Here is a 15,905-nt window from a genome sequence, read left to right as displayed (position 1 = left end):
TGGTGTTACCAAGTACCTGGTGGTGCTGGTGGACATGTTTTCGAGGTGGATTGAGGTGGAAGTGGTGACGAAGGTGAACACAGAGACAGTCATTTGTTTTTTACAAAAGTGCTTTCTTAGAGAAGGTCTTCCTGCACGTATTCTTACAGACAATGGCGTTCAATTCAAGTCTGACTTAATGAGAAAATTCATGGAGAACACTGGTATTCAGCAAAAGTTTACAGCATTATATCACCCTAGAGGTAATTCAGTGGTAGAAAGGGTTAACAGGGTTTTGAAAGGCGTTGTGCAACTGGCGAAGAAAGGTAATAAGAATTGGGATGATGAATTAGACAAGTTGATTTGGTCATATAGAATCACAACACATGACACAATTGGGGAGAGTCCGTGTGGGATAATGCGGGGAAGATTCCCACATTGTAAAATTAACCCTGGGTGGATTGGCAGAAGTAGAAAGTATGACTGGGATGCTGAACGTGTAAAAGAAGCTATGAAGGCTTCACAAGAGAAGAATAAAATGTATTTTGACAAAAAACATGGTACAAAAGAACCATGTGTCCAGGTTGGACAATGGGTAAGGGTTAAATTTGCAAAAAAATCTAGCAAATTGCAACCCAGATTTTCGGAACCTAAAACCATTATAAAGGTCATGAGGAACACAGTGCAGCTTGATGATGGCAGTGTCCATCACATGAGCCGCATTGCTTTGTCAAATGATCAAGGTGTTGCAAAAAATTGTGTTTCAGAGGGGAGAAGAGACTATTGGTGGATGGATGTCTTTCCGTCGGGGGGAGAATGTAATGAAAGACGGGGGGATATAGATCTTGGTGTGAGTGCACAGTCCACAGAATCTTTGGGTTTTCAGACGGAGCAAAGTGGAGCAGCTGAAGTTGTCTCTGATGAGGGTGTTGACATTGGTGGGAAAACCCTTGAAGGTAGTGTGTTAAAGGATGGTCAAGTTCTGGGTAAAAGTGGTGAAGTGATCACACAGAGTAAAGAGCCTATCAATGAATGTACTACTGGGGGCAGGGTAAGCAGGTTTGGTAGGTGTATTACAGCTCCCCGGAAACTTGATAGTTTTGTTGTTTTCAAGTAAGGTATTATGCAAATTATGTGTTCTTTTATTTGTAACAATGTTGTGTGGGAGTTTCTGTGAAAGTATATTTGTGAACAAAGTATAATTAAGAAGGGAGATGTGTAGCGATGGTGTATCGCTTTAAGCAGGCTCGTGAGTAGGATAGAATGTACATCTGTAATAGGAATGTAATGGTATGAGTGTGTATTCTAACTGTGTGTCAGTTATACTGGATGAGCTGCTGATCTCTGGATGTACTCAGTAACTTGGAATAAACGTTGAAGCTATAACTATACCTCTGCATTATTCCTCTTTGCCTGGATGAAGTGTGGTACGACACTACAGCCATGGCTCACCTGCACTTGGGAAGTACACTAAGCATGAATTGTGTAAGTTGCTTTTTTCCTGAAGATGGATGCTTCACTTAGGAAGGGAAACTCTATAACCTGCAAGAAGAGGCAAACGTAAAAAGCCAGAAATTGAACTTTTAAATAAAAACACAGAGTATAGGAAGAACAAAACTAAGGAGAGAAATACGACTTGACGCCACAAGCAATTAGGAAAAAAATTAAGAAAATACCACCTACAGAAAAAAGCCAAACCCATAGAATTATAGATGGGTAGCAGTGATTTACAGGAATGTTTAAACATCCCCGTAATTCACTTTTTACACATCTATATTTATGTTCTGTGTGGCTGGCCCTCCTAATCATCTTCCCTGCCTTCAACTACTGCGCAGGGGCAGAGGATAATGGGAGAGCTATTCATAACATGCTCTGTCCTCCTTGACGCAAATGTGAAAATTAAATATCTCACATGCTATCCGTAACCAAAACCCACTACCTTCCCTGTCTTCCTTCCCGCTCCTGCAGCTGAGCTTTCTGCTTTCAGTCAAAGCATACTAGGCCTTTATGACATCACAACAGTTGATAACCAGTTTGGTTATCAACAGTTGTGATGTCAAAGCAGTGAGTTACGACATTTAGAAACTGAAATAAATGATAGAGGTTCTCTACGAGTGCCATACATGACAAAATAAACATACATGGAATGAATAGCTTATGTCTAAAGGTTTGTCTGAAATGCCTGTCCCTGTGACCTCAGAATGAAGGCCTTTGTTGTACGAATCCGAGATCAAGCTTTTTAGGTCTCGCCTGACCCAGCGCATGCGCTGGTCTGGCGAGACTTATTGAGAGGGCTCCAAAAAGTGCTACCAGGCCACCCTAGAGCTACAGTGCATGTGCGCGGGCGCGCGCGCCACGCTTTACCGCGATTACTTTCACTTTCGCGGCCGCAAGGCTGCTTTGATGTTTGATCGTGATCGCGATCACTTTCACTTTCACGGCCGCTTTGCATAGCCATTAGGTCTCGCTTTTGGGACCTCATAAGTATTTAGTTATGCAACTGTTGCATAGCTAAACACTTATAAGGTCCCAAAGGCGAGACCTATTGGCTATGCCAATGCTTGTTTATAGTAGCTGTGACATTGGCATAGGTCACCTTTACACCCAATGACAAGGAGAGGCTACAACATTTGTAACCAAGTACTTTCTGAATTTCTTTTTGAGTTGCCTATCGACAGAAGGGTGTGAATTTAAAGAGGATCCTTAGCTATTGCAATATGTTGTTACGGTATGCTGACTCTTTACCAGCGCTTGCCAGTGAGTGTGGTCGTGTATGGCGTGCGCTGAGGCACACACCGCTGCTGATACAGTTCTTTCAATAGACCCGGTTATCTAATCAGGTAGGCTTTGAAGCTTCATTGGCCTGACGTGGAATGTTCCTGGATAAGCCTGGGTTATCACCACAATTTGTATGTACAGTGTCGTTGGCGCATAATCTGAGACCGGCCTTCCGCCTAAGGCAGGCCAACTCTCAGGGGCAGACTATATCTTTTCTGGAAGACGGCAACCTCACTCTGCGAGTTTATCTAAGCACCGGTCTCTACATATAGTCCAGCTGCTGAGCTGATAATAGGTCTATTACTTTTACACGTACTCCAGTACCTCTGCCAGGCCTGAGAACCTGTGACTAGTGCAGCGTGTGAGTGGTGACGTCATTGGTACTACGTGGGGGGGGTGCACTCTGCACTGTAGTAGATACCTTGGATAGAGCTGCCACCTACAGCTTACATTCCTAGCCTGGGTCTGCACATGCAACTGTGCATCTACCTATAGGCATTCAATGTACAAAACTACTGACTTGGGGCCTGTTGTAGAGTGTAGATTATAGTATGTACTCTGTCAAGGTAACAGAGTAAAACACTCCACCTCCTTGATGGAGTATCCGCCCTCCACATTAGAGATGTCCAAGGGCCCTGCAGACATCTTTAGTCGTTGGCAGGAAATGACATCACGGCGGTTCCTGTCACTGTGATAAAAGTGTGACAGACAGCCAATTGACGGACATGCGTCAACCTTTTAACATGCTTTCGTTTTTTCAAAAACAAACTCCTGAAGTTGGCGTTTGGATTTGAAACATCAAAAACAAATGACCACCCACACCATGAGAACTCTTATCCATGGAGTGGGGGCCATTTAAATGTTTTCAGTGTCCCTTGCTGCCAGGTTTTACTCGGTTGTGAAGGACAGTGAAAACTGGCCATAGAACACATGCTCTAAATTGGGCGGACGGGCGTATCAGCAAAACTCCAACAGGGCACTGACTTGGCGATGGGGCTGTAGTAGGCTTAGTCGTCTAGATATTTAAGCTCGGTCTGCCTGTAAATCAGGTGGCCAGACCATGGGTTTGTGGAGAGGGTACTCCGTTGCAGTTGCGACAGAGTGCCGTCTGTTTCAAACTCTGTATCAGGCCCATACTTCTGATACCTGTTATCAAAGCAAGTAAATTCTATTTACACACACCCAATGCACCCGCTATATATTTAAGTTGCACAAGCACACACTTGTGATATACACACCTAAGGGAACTCAAAGACTGCTTAATATCTGTTGTGCAAATACAAAACAATACACACATCATGTGTAACTGAAAAACCTCAGAATAAGCGCAATGTACAAACAACAGCCGTAGCTTACCACACTCTGCAGACACAACAACCAGAGGGACATATTTACAACGAAGTGACGGAGTGCGGCGTCAGCGTTCCTGGCACTCCGCCACTTCAGAAACGCAGGGCAGCACCTTATTTACAACAATATGGTGCAGACCTGTGTTTCCCCCTCCACAGGCGCTGAACTTAGCAGCCTGGTGCCAACGCAGGCACTCTTGCACCATAGTGAAAGGGTGTCTGCGTTGAGGGGAATATTGTTTATGTGCAGGAAGGTCTCTGCATATAAACATTCTTTAAATGACGTTTTGTAACTTTCATGTAGTTGCAAAACTTATTTTTTTTATTTTATTTTTTATGCGCGCAAAGGGTCACCTTCCTGCACATAAACAATCAATGGCAATTTGCTGTTTCTATGTGTGCTACACAAAGCAGCACATATGGAAACAGCAAAAACGAGGAGAAATAAAGCATTTCTCTTTGTTTTGCCTGTTTAAGACCAGGTTTTCCTGGTCTTAATTTTAGCGCTGCCTCCTATTTACTCCACCCTTGAAAATAGGGAGCAGCGGCAAAATCAATGGGTGTTGTGGTGGAACGCCCACCGCAACACCCATTCGCAACACCCATTTCCCTCCCCTTTCACGCTAAGTAAAGCGTGAAAAGGGACCTTATTGACTAGGCGGCTAAACGTTGCCTTGTAAATAAAACGAAGCCCATATCGCCACAGGAACGTCACTGAAAGTGACATTGTGGTGGCAATAAGTGCTTGTAAATATGCCCAGAGTGTAACAACCTGCCAAACAAACACTGTAAAAGGAACATAAGGAACATAAACAACACTGTTGCACAAGCAAATAATCAACATAGGAGAAAGTTTAAATTGATGTTCTCCTTACTTGGCAAACGAACATGTCCAACACAAGCAAACACACTTATTCATATGGGCTCTAGCCGTCCAATCCATAGACATGCCCCTCCATGCAGCAGCCTCAACGTTTTGGCCCGTACAAGAGCACTCATCACGTGCATACGCAGAGCAAAGCCACAGCACACAGAGGGCCTAATTTACAAAACCCTTTCTATAAGTCGGTGATATTACTCTAAAATAGCCAGGAATAAAAGACAGATACTCAGGGAGAAATACTTTGTGTGCTGGCCACAAGGGGTGAGCTCAGAACTGAGCATTAAAGGCTGAAATTAACTGGCCTTTTCTAATACTACACAAATGCTAGCCTCTCACACTGACTCCAGGATAGGACCCCATTTGGTCATTCCATGTGTGTAAAATATAAACCACCATGCAGATCTTACTCTTTGATGTAAACTATACAGCCACTGTTCACACTGTTATCCTAGAGCAAATGAAGAGATGCGCTTGACCATCTCAGATTTACCCCGGCCGACAAACAGGATATTCACAGAGACTTGCACTTGGAGAAAATCTGAATATGTTTGAGTCCAGGAAGAGCTTTAAGACGCCTGGAGTGTTTTTTGATTTCTGTATGCACTTAAGCATCTCAAAGATGCTCCAGGCTGCATCCTTTGCTTCAGTGCAAACCTTACAAATATGGTAAAACACAACTGGCACATCTGGGATGCTCGGGGCTCCCCCACTTGGCCCAAGACCTTTGCACGTGTGTGAGGCAGCAGTGCAGATGATCATTAGCTGTTTTAAAGAAGGCCTCATCTTTTTTTGTGTTGGCACAGCCATGCCATGAGCATGGTGAGCACTATACCAAAACACAGATTACCCACTCATACATCCAGTTCTCTTCCCGTTCCTTACTCTGTGAGGAGTTAGGCGGCAACCTCATGACATACTGAGACGAGGAAGAGAGGATGAGAGTAATGAAGACCATCAGTGGATAATTCGGCCATGACCCACCAGAAGATTGTTGGCAGTAGGGACAGCAGCCCTGGCAGTCCAGTCTAGTTGCATAGTAATGACAAAAACTCCTAGGCAATATCAATAAAGTAAACAAATTACACAATATCTATGACAATAAGAAGACTAAGGAAGACGGAAAAAATATGTTCAAATTTGTTACTATTTTAATAATTTCTTCTCATATTATTTAAACAAATTATATTTATATAAAATATCTAAAAAATGAAACAATATTTAACACATTACATTTAATCAATATGTATAAATAAAAAGTTAAAAAGTGGCAATATCTTTATTAACTCGACGCGCGTTTCGGCGTATACAACGCCTTCTTCAGGAAAGCCACACAATTAACTAAAAAAGAAAAAACATACTCAGCTTTCATCAGTGGTTGTCCATATCTTGTTATGTATTCTCATGAAAAACATCTTTTAAACAATACATATTTTTTTTTTAAATTATCATAAAAAGCACAATATGTATCAATAGCAACAATCTATATACATAATCTGACGGTCTTCCTATGTATCACACATTACGATTTTATATTTATTTACGGTGCTATATCGGAGTGCTCAAAAATGAAATTTAATGAAAGAGGTCTATTAAATAGTAAAGGCCTGTAACATTATATAATCCAGAAACAATAAGATAGAAAATAAGTAGCCAATCACTCACAGATCCCGTTTCAAGGTGATGAGTTCCTAGTGATTAAAACTTGCAACTCCATAGTTGGTGGATGTCTTTAATTCTAATAAATGGCTGAAAAGAATGCATGTATCACCATTATTATAGACCTGTATGATAGGGTCTAATCATCATTAATGTACATGGTAGCTGCTGTTTGTATAAACTATCTATATGATTTCATTTTCGGAAAGAAATCTGACGAGATTTATGCTCGTAAGATGTGCAATTAAAACTAATAAATCAATGTTAATAATTCAATAAGATCACAAAGAAATGAGAACTGTACTCTATTCAGTAACAGTGTGAGCAATCATCATGCTCCAAAATTTGGACTGATATTAGCGGACCGGAAAACTGAGATTGGTTATGAAAATCAAAATATCTAGCATTAATCTATCACAATTGGTGTTAATTCACCAATATTATGCATGTTCATTAAGAACAGATAAACCACAATGACGAATGGGATTACCTGATTAAAATGCAATGCACCGGATGTGCAACGATGTCTTATTAATTTTAAAATCAACAGTTTCACGAAAAGGTCTGATGTCTACGGAAGAGAAGAGTAAAAAAACGACTATTTTTAATAGTAATTAGATTACAAAAAGATAAAAATATCCTTAACATTAAATAATTGTAGGTTTCTATTATCTTTTGATCTAAAGTGAATTTTAAAGGTCAATACCTGGTTGTCAAACAAACTTCGTATAGGTATATTGGAAAAGCGGTCTGGTCCTACTTAATGTTAAAATCAGTGAAATGATATGCTGGAAAGCCTCTGAAAAAACAATACACAATCTATTGTCAAAATCGAAACCTTATAAAGGAAAAAAGGACGCATTATAAATCGGAGTAACAATGAACCCCGTAATTACCTTGCAATAGAAGAAATTCAACGAAGAAACTGGAACAAGCACTGGATATGTGATAGTGTTCCAAATATGTAGCTCAATAAGCATACACAGTAAAGGACTTATCTAAGAAGGAATGTAACAATACATATCTATGAACGTGTAAAACTACAGCTTCAGAGTAAATCAAAGTCCATATAGCTACAAACTAGTAAATACCTGATAAAAGGAGGCTTCAAGTAGGACCAGGCTAAGGATGTTTGCCGGTGACTCCTTCGGAAAAGAGTATCAAATGTGTTGGTGCCATTCTACACATTATATACTCTATGGCTAGTCACATGATAATCATGTGATTCTAAAAAGTGTCATGTGACCGAGTTGGTGGTGGTCAGAGAAGACAGACTGAAGTGAAAATGGTCAGAGAAACAGACTGTATTGAAAACCATGGAAACTTTATTGTTCTGTCTGACAAAATTTCAAAGACATGTCAAACTGTTTGGTAGTATAGATATCAATTACTATAATAACCTTGTATTATTTCAAAAACCTACTGGCCTGAAATATATTATGAAACAATGAGTGATATATGATAAGTTGAGAATTATGAAGATAGTAACCAAAACTTTGTCCGAGTTGTAAAATCAACACAACTAAACGAAAGATAAATTAAAAAATAATATCAAATGTCGGACGATGTTTTGAAGGTATCAACCTATCAGATTTCACTGGTATTTCCATAAATGTTTATATTGATTAAAAACGCAGTGGCCTAAACAACTTGAATTAGATTCAGTATATCCAACATCCTATTATAAGATGCGATCCCCACTCACGTTATGGCATTCTCCCAGGGTATTTCACTATTCAGGCCATTCCTCAAAGTGTTAAGAGTAAAAATCCAAAAAACTTCTCGTTTTTTACGTATTTTGAGACCCCTTTTATTGTCGGGAGTCCTGATTCTTTCCAAAATTCTCCAATGGATGTCTTCTGGTTTATGGTTCATGTCAATGAAATGTTTAACTAAGGGCGCTGTAATTTTGGCTGTTCTGACTGTGCTCCCTCCAAGGGTATGTTACTATATAAGGACTCTATGTCTAAGGTCACCAAAATGCTTTGGTCAGGGTTAAAATCCATATTTTCTACTTTTTTTATCATCTCCATAGTATCTTTAATGTAGGAGGTGATTTTGGGAATATGGGGACGTAAGCAGTTATCAATAAATCTAGTTGCTCCATCATCCTACGATGGTGGTAGCTTCTAAGCCACAGCCGGGGCAAACATCATAGCCATGGCGCTAAAGCACTGTACGCTGCATCTCCACAAAACTGCATCTTGCGCGCTAGCCAGCCACATAGTTAGTGGCTTGTTTACAGTCTGACTTAATCTTCTTTGTTTTGCAGACCAAAGAAATATTCAAAATTAAAGCCGGAGCGGTGAGTGGTCATCCCTTATGTCTCTGCTGCCCACTATTTCTCTCTGCACCTTAGCTAATATTTTCTATTTTCACTCAGTCCCCCTCATTTTCTCGCCTTCTCTTACTCTCTTTGTTTTGCACTCCCTACCTCTTTCTTTTGCTTCTTCCATCTCCCCTTCCTTCTATTCCACTCACAGATTCCCTCCCATAAGGGTGTCTTGGGTGGAGGTGGGGCTGCAGGGGATGGGGGCGCTTTCATGTTGCACTATCTGACCTCCCTTACTGTCCCCTAAAGGAATTAGCCTTTTCTTCACAGGCCGAAACCATCGAAAGGCAGCAAGGAGAAACCAAAGCGGCGGAAACCTCTGGCTCCCGCTAACCTTCGCAGCCTGAAGCATTTAAAGTAAAAGCCTGAGAAGCCTACTTCTGCATGTCCCCTTCTGCCCTTCAAGATTTCCTACCTTTCCGGGAGCAGAGCCAGGGGGCAGACACAGAGCTACATTCCCACCTCTGGCATGGGCATTCTCATAAACTAGCATTGCATAAACAACCCCATTGTGCGCTAGTTGGAGAATGTGAGCCTTAACTCTTGGATGACTCTGGTGGGGTTGAGGGGGACTTAAATCAACCTTAATGGTCCTGAGAACATTTCAGACGAATACTACTGGTGAGCAGTTAAAGCAGCAGCGACAACTAGTGGTCAGTCACTGTTAAGCGAGCTTAGTTGTGACACCTAGTGGCAGAGTATAGGATGTGCCAGAGTGACAGCGAATGGTCAGAGACTGGGATGTGCAACACTGCAGAGAGAGAGAATAACAAGTACAACAGTGACCTATAGTGACCAGTCAGTACATGGCATGTGCATCAGCGAAAAATGTGCCGTATAGATAGCTAATGGTTAGTTAGAGAATCCTGTGTGGCCAGTCAGAGAATAGCAAATACATCAACGACACTAGTCACCACTCAAAGCTTTGTATGTGCTGATTTGACCCTTTAGTACTCAGAGGTGACTGAAGGGTGGCGTGCAGTGCTTTATAAAACGACTAAATAAATTCATGGATAGTCGGAATGGGTTATGTTCATCAGTGACAGCTCGAGGCGATTCAGACATGCAGCAATGATACTTATAGCTCCTTAGCATTTGTGCACGGTATGGGCCAGACGCGGCCTTCCATTTGCCCCCGGGGCACATGGGGTGGCTGTACGTTTTGTTGTTGCCCTGAAAGGAGGCGGTTGGAAGGATCCACTGCCCATCAATGCTGAAATAATGCCAAGCTTGCTAAAAGACAACCTTCGAATAGCAAGCTTCTGAAGGAGAAACCTTACTGTCCGGGCCACAATTTTCCTAAGGTGTTGACACTGCCATGAAAAGTACATCTTTTACTTATAAGCAAAGCAGTGTTCTGTGTCTGAATACTGGCTCAGAGATTCTCCCGGAGGGCTCCTGAGTTTTCAGTGGTGGTGGCGGAACCCAACCCTTTAACCAGGTCAAATGTACTAACTTGGGTTGAATGAGTCAGCAAACTGGTGGAGGGTAGAAGAATAATACACTGTACTTCTAACTAATCTGTAGAGAGTTCTAAACTAACTGGTGTTTTCCAAAATGGTGTATCTTAATTCTAATAATTAACTTCTGAAATCTATCAATCAAGGAATTTTAGTGACTTCGAACCACTGGCATTCACATTTTAAGGTTGGTGTGTTTAAAAGTGACTTATTCTACCAGTCTGGGGGGTTGAGTTTTTAAAAACCTAAGAATAAGGAATTAACAATCACATCACCTTACTCTTGCCAGAGGTAGAAGATTAATCACCCGGAAGATTCAACCGAAACAAGAAAACTTACAACGCTAAATAATGTCCCTGGGAGAGGGGTAGGAGGCTGGTGCTCAGTTCACAAAGCAAAAAATATAGCCTCCCTGGAGGAAATGACAACAATCTAAACTCAGTAACAAAGAGAGGAATCAAATATGAACCTGCTATTAAATCATAAAACTATTCCAGGAATTCAGAAGTACACTCTCTGTGGAAGATTTAGAGCCTTCAGAAGCAAAATATCACCAACATCTCAATAAATCCAACCAAATATCGTGAACTAGAGATTCATCTTCTAAGTGACTAAAATGGGATCTGCAGGAACAAAGAATTTATTGCGTTGTAGATTTAAAAAAAAGAGGGATCAAATACCCGAAAACGTAAAAATGTCACATTTGTAAAATTAGATTACACAACATGGAGATTTCCAGCTTTTGTATAGTTCACAACAGCCCACAACCAACATTTAGGATCATAGCAAATGCCCTGTCCCATGCCTGCAGATCCTGTACGTTGCAGAATATGGAAAGTAATTTCTCAAGTAAACTATTTCGTTCTTCTGCATCCCCTTAAAAAATGTACAGTTGCAGCCTTTTCCTGCACTCTACACTTCCAGAAGACTAATAAGTAAGGGACGCCCAGGCTTAACTCTAGCCGTGCATGGAGTGCGTAGAAGGCATTGCTGTGGTTACTAAACACTGTAAAAGCTAATAAAATGTAGGTGATGACACCATTTGCATTGACCACTCCTGACACTCATGAAACCCCTTTGCACCACACTTTGGTGTCACTTTCAAATGAAATAATATATCCATATTTCTTTCAGATTTTTTAGTTGTAAGGGATGTCTGTGGATATAAAAATCTGCTGATCTTAACTGTGTGAACCAGGTCTGATTTTTACATGCACAGTTGACGCTTTTTTTGGTAACCAGATTTTCTAAACCGGAACAGTCCACACGCATTAAAGTGGGACAATATGTAGTACAATATGCAGAGGAGCACCCACTGAGACAAAAGAGGGACTATATCAGCATTTCTCACAGATCTATAACATAGACTAGATTCAAGAACAATTCGGCCACAGGAGCCAGAAAGCAAATGGTAACATCCAAACCTGATAACGACCTGTTTCTGTGAGGCGACTGTGGCAAAGCGAAACACATAAATATGAAATGGGAATTATTTTTTTTCACTTGACATATGATCTAGAAGAAAATGTTTAGTACCATTTTCCTTAATCAATACAGCTTTTAGAATAGTATAATGTACATTTAGAGGCTGTTTGTGAGAGGTGTTATTAAGATTTTTTTTTTTTTTTTCCTCAATCTCATCACCCGTGGTGTGATGAAGCTAAGAGATAGGCTCATGAGCCTGAGTTTGGAATGAGGGTCTGTACCTGCACCTCGTCACCCCTCATAAACACCTCCTGTACTGCCCAGCGCTGCATAATGAGGCAATGCAGTGCATTAGCAGAGTTACCTTTTGTCAATTGTATAATTCAGCAAGAAAATGTTGCTGGAAATATGAACATACACAACATTTTACCTAAGTGCATGCTCACCCGGTCCTCGATTACAACGGTGACATGTTTTGAATTAACTAAAATTGTCAAGATGGAGGGACAGACCTCCAAAAACTGTGACTGTCCAGGGAAATCTTAAACGTCTGTCACCCTATGCTTTTTTTTAGCAGAAGTTAGTTACGTCGGAAAATCCTTGAGAATCTAGCCATAGTCCTCGGATAGATTACTTCTCTTCAGAAATATGGTACATTTTAAAACTGATTATGGTTAATGGAATGAAGGATCTTTTAAAAGTTCTATAAACAAATGTTAATCTAATACGATGGCTGCAGCGCCTACAGGTAAAACAAAGAACAGACAATCCATTCACCTGTATGGACAGATGAATCTTATCACAAAAAATTAAACAGGGAATGATGGAGCACATTAAATAAACTTCAATTGCGTTATTGCTCTTGAAAATAAAAATAAAATAATGATTTGTCGTTTAATATGTGCAAAGTTGCCTCAAGAACAAAGCATCTACTTCCTAATAATTATAGACATTTTCAAAAATAATTGATAATTGAATGCAGTATACTTTACTCAAGAACATTAAATAACTCTCAAATAATAAAATAGTAATCTTTTGATGTATTGACACATGTATCAAGAAAATATAGCAAAATTCTATCTCCCAAAGAACTGTGGTAATCATCAGAATGTTTTATTCCAATAATGCACGTAAAAAAATCTGAAATACAGGAAATCTCTGCAGATAGATTAAGGCATTTCTGCAATTCACAAATCAACACAAAAAGGTACAGGTTCCTCAAGATAAAACTATATGCTCCGATATATTGACACAGCGCTCAAATTAAATTCCATAAATATATCAGTAGGAGTTTTGGTAAAACTAGGCTATTATTTTCCATGTGAATAAATAAATCTCCCATGATGATAGTCTTAAAAGATAGCATCGAGGTTTTAAAAATATGAAAAAGTTGACTGGCACATCTCTCAACAGTTTTTAACAATATACCAGATAGGTTTGTGAAATCTAGGAACATGCTTGCACATCCTAGTATTCATCTAAGCAAAATTCTGCTAGAAGGCCTAAAATAGAGTAGTATTATCCCTACACAGTGCTATTTACTCAGAAAGCATTTTCACATAAACATACATTTTATCAGCAAATTGACTAATCAAAAAATAAGACGATAATTTAGCTAGATGTGCTTAAGATAGATGGAAATTCTCCAGTTGATTAACCTGTTAAAATTAATTTGATAATGAATTATAAAATGATCTCTGGTAAGTTACAGGGAAATTGGTATATCAATTAGACTTTACGTTGAGATAGAACTGGTTATCTACTTGCATATAAGAGTAGAGTTATACCAACAAATGAATCAAGTTCACACAATAGATGAATGTTCTTAATAAATATAGTGTGTTATATTAAAATAATCTCCCAACGGTGGAGACAGTTTCTGGAAATATCAGATCAGTCTGCTCAAAAATATAGGATCTATTGCTAAGAATGAATTTCAAATATATATTAGAGAGTCTCTCAAAATATAATAACAGTATCCCAGCAAATTGGCAGATCGATCTTAATCATCTTCATTAATTTGATAGTCTCTGAAAATGTAGGACACGTTTCTCGGCGAATTAAATATTTATTAGGATTTATCACAAAAGGAAATGTGTCTTGCAGTAGATGAAAAAGTCTCTTGGAGATAATGAAAAAATATTTCAAATATTCCCTGTATTATTAGCGGATTTCTCATTCTATAATTTAAATAGTTTCCTGATACATAGAGTAATTTTCTTTTCGAGGCTATAACAGGGTGATCAAGGTAGGTGCATTAGGCTCAGGCTGGATTTTTAAGGATCACCATTAGTATGTAAGCTCTAGTTTAGATTAATTGTATGTAAATATATCTTATGTAGATATTCTGAAAATCTGGTGTGAATTCAGCTCTCCTGGAGCTGCATAGGACACCTCTATGGAATAAAGTACTAATCCTTTTTTTAATTAGAACCTCTGTGAATAATGAACTTTATCCCATTAATGTAGCTGCCATTATTAAAGGTTTGGAGTGATGATTCTCAAGGAGCCGACCGTTCAGCTCTTCATTAATATCTTTGTACAAGAAACTAGTATCTCCATGAAATTACCCTCAGGGTAGATTAAATACAATCTCTACAAATAAGGGAATAATTCTGCAATATATTGTTCTTTGTTAGTAATTGTTTAATTTCCATATAAGTCACTTGGAAAAATGTATTAATCTTTTTATAGATGAAATACCATTTCTTTGAATTGAGGACACACTGCCACATACATGTATTACTTCTAAATGAAATTGCTAGACTTTAAATTTACTTTATATCCTTCACTTGAATAGGAATCATTGTCTGATAGATTAAACACAGTGTACATAAGCAAATAAATTCCTCGGACAATAAATTAGACCAACATTCCATTTGTCATCTCAGTGTGAAGTAAACAGAATCCAGTAATAAAATATCTTCTTTCCTATATATTGAAGTTAAGTGATTACCTCACTTTGACTTTAGTAGCATTGGCGTGAGAGTGAATGAAGGATTTTTCGCTCCTCCGAGTGATTGTCAATAGATACATTTTATCTCCTTATACCTTAAAGTGCCACTGATAATATGAAATGTATTTGCCTTAGAGATAGAATAGTCCTTGTGAATAATGTATATCGATTTAAAAGATAATTGCATATCCTAAAAAAGATTTGAGCATCACCGCATCTTCCTCCAACCGATTAGTTACTAGAATTAAATATTTAATCATCCTACTAATTGGACTTTAAAAATAAAGTAAAACAGGAATATCATATAGGGTGTGGAAGCAGAATTATCTTCCCTCTGGAAGCATGTGTATTTGGGAATAAATCACTAATTTTCCATGGATAGATTTACAAACCAACAATGATATCTTTCCAATTGCTTATGGTTCGGTCACATTTCGGAGGATCTGTCTGTTGCCACACTGGAGGTCTACAGACAACAGGTTGTGCAGTTTGAATCATGGTCGAATGTGGGTGTTTATGTAATCTCTCCTCTCCATATGCAGGCCACGTTCCTGTGCTCCATGTCCAGACCGGCGGAAGCAACAGCAGGACCCAAACACCTGTGAGTGTTCCTGCAAACGGAGCGCTGAGCGCTGTCGGGCCAAGGGCCAGGAGCTGAATGAGCATACCTGCAAGTAAGTGCCATCCATGAGGGGAGAGTGGAATTTCCAAAGAACACGATAGAAAGTAAATAACCCACTTTGGGAAAGGGATATGCATTGATCTTACAGCACACATGTAGTGAGAAGATGCAGAGACCAGTTCTGTAGGTATCACTGCATCTGCATGTTTTCTGGTGCACCCACCTGCTAACCGCAGGTGGCAGGGGTGTCACTAAGTTCAATCTAAGCTGCATCTGTTGCCCTGTGGTGGTGCAGAACTTAGCCTTTCATGAGATTGAGAAGGACACTTGGAATTTTATGCATGTAGAACATCTACCAAATATAAGCAGGTGTCATGTCCGCCCTAAGAGTGTACACACACGTGCGGGAAATCTGCTAAAAATACCATGTGTATATACATACTTTAAATAAGGTGGTCAGGATGT

General features: G+C 39.5%; 1 protein-coding gene across 3 annotated transcripts in view; it reads left to right on the top strand.

Annotated features, from left to right (window-relative positions):
* VEGFB (vascular endothelial growth factor B) overlaps positions 1-15,905 on the top strand; it is a 252,049-nt gene that overhangs the window by 222,785 nt on the left and 13,359 nt on the right. For 2 of the 3 annotated variants that reach the window (XM_085626031.1, XM_085626032.1), the window contains exons 5-7: positions 8,918-8,950; positions 9,248-9,334; positions 15,361-15,492. In XM_085626031.1, the coding sequence (XP_085482157.1) occupies positions 8,918-8,950; positions 9,248-9,334; positions 15,361-15,492 (252 nt within the window). The remainder of the gene's footprint in view (positions 1-8,917; positions 8,951-9,247; positions 9,335-15,360; positions 15,493-15,905) is intronic. The other variant, XM_085626033.1, reaches the window with a different exon arrangement.

Source organism: Triturus cristatus, chromosome 9, assembly GCF_964204655.1.
Source record: "Triturus cristatus chromosome 9, aTriCri1.1, whole genome shotgun sequence".
NCBI lineage: Eukaryota > Metazoa > Chordata > Amphibia > Caudata > Salamandridae > Triturus > Triturus cristatus.
The sequence above is the reverse complement of the archived record's forward strand: the minus strand, read 5'-3'. Positions and strand labels throughout refer to the sequence as shown.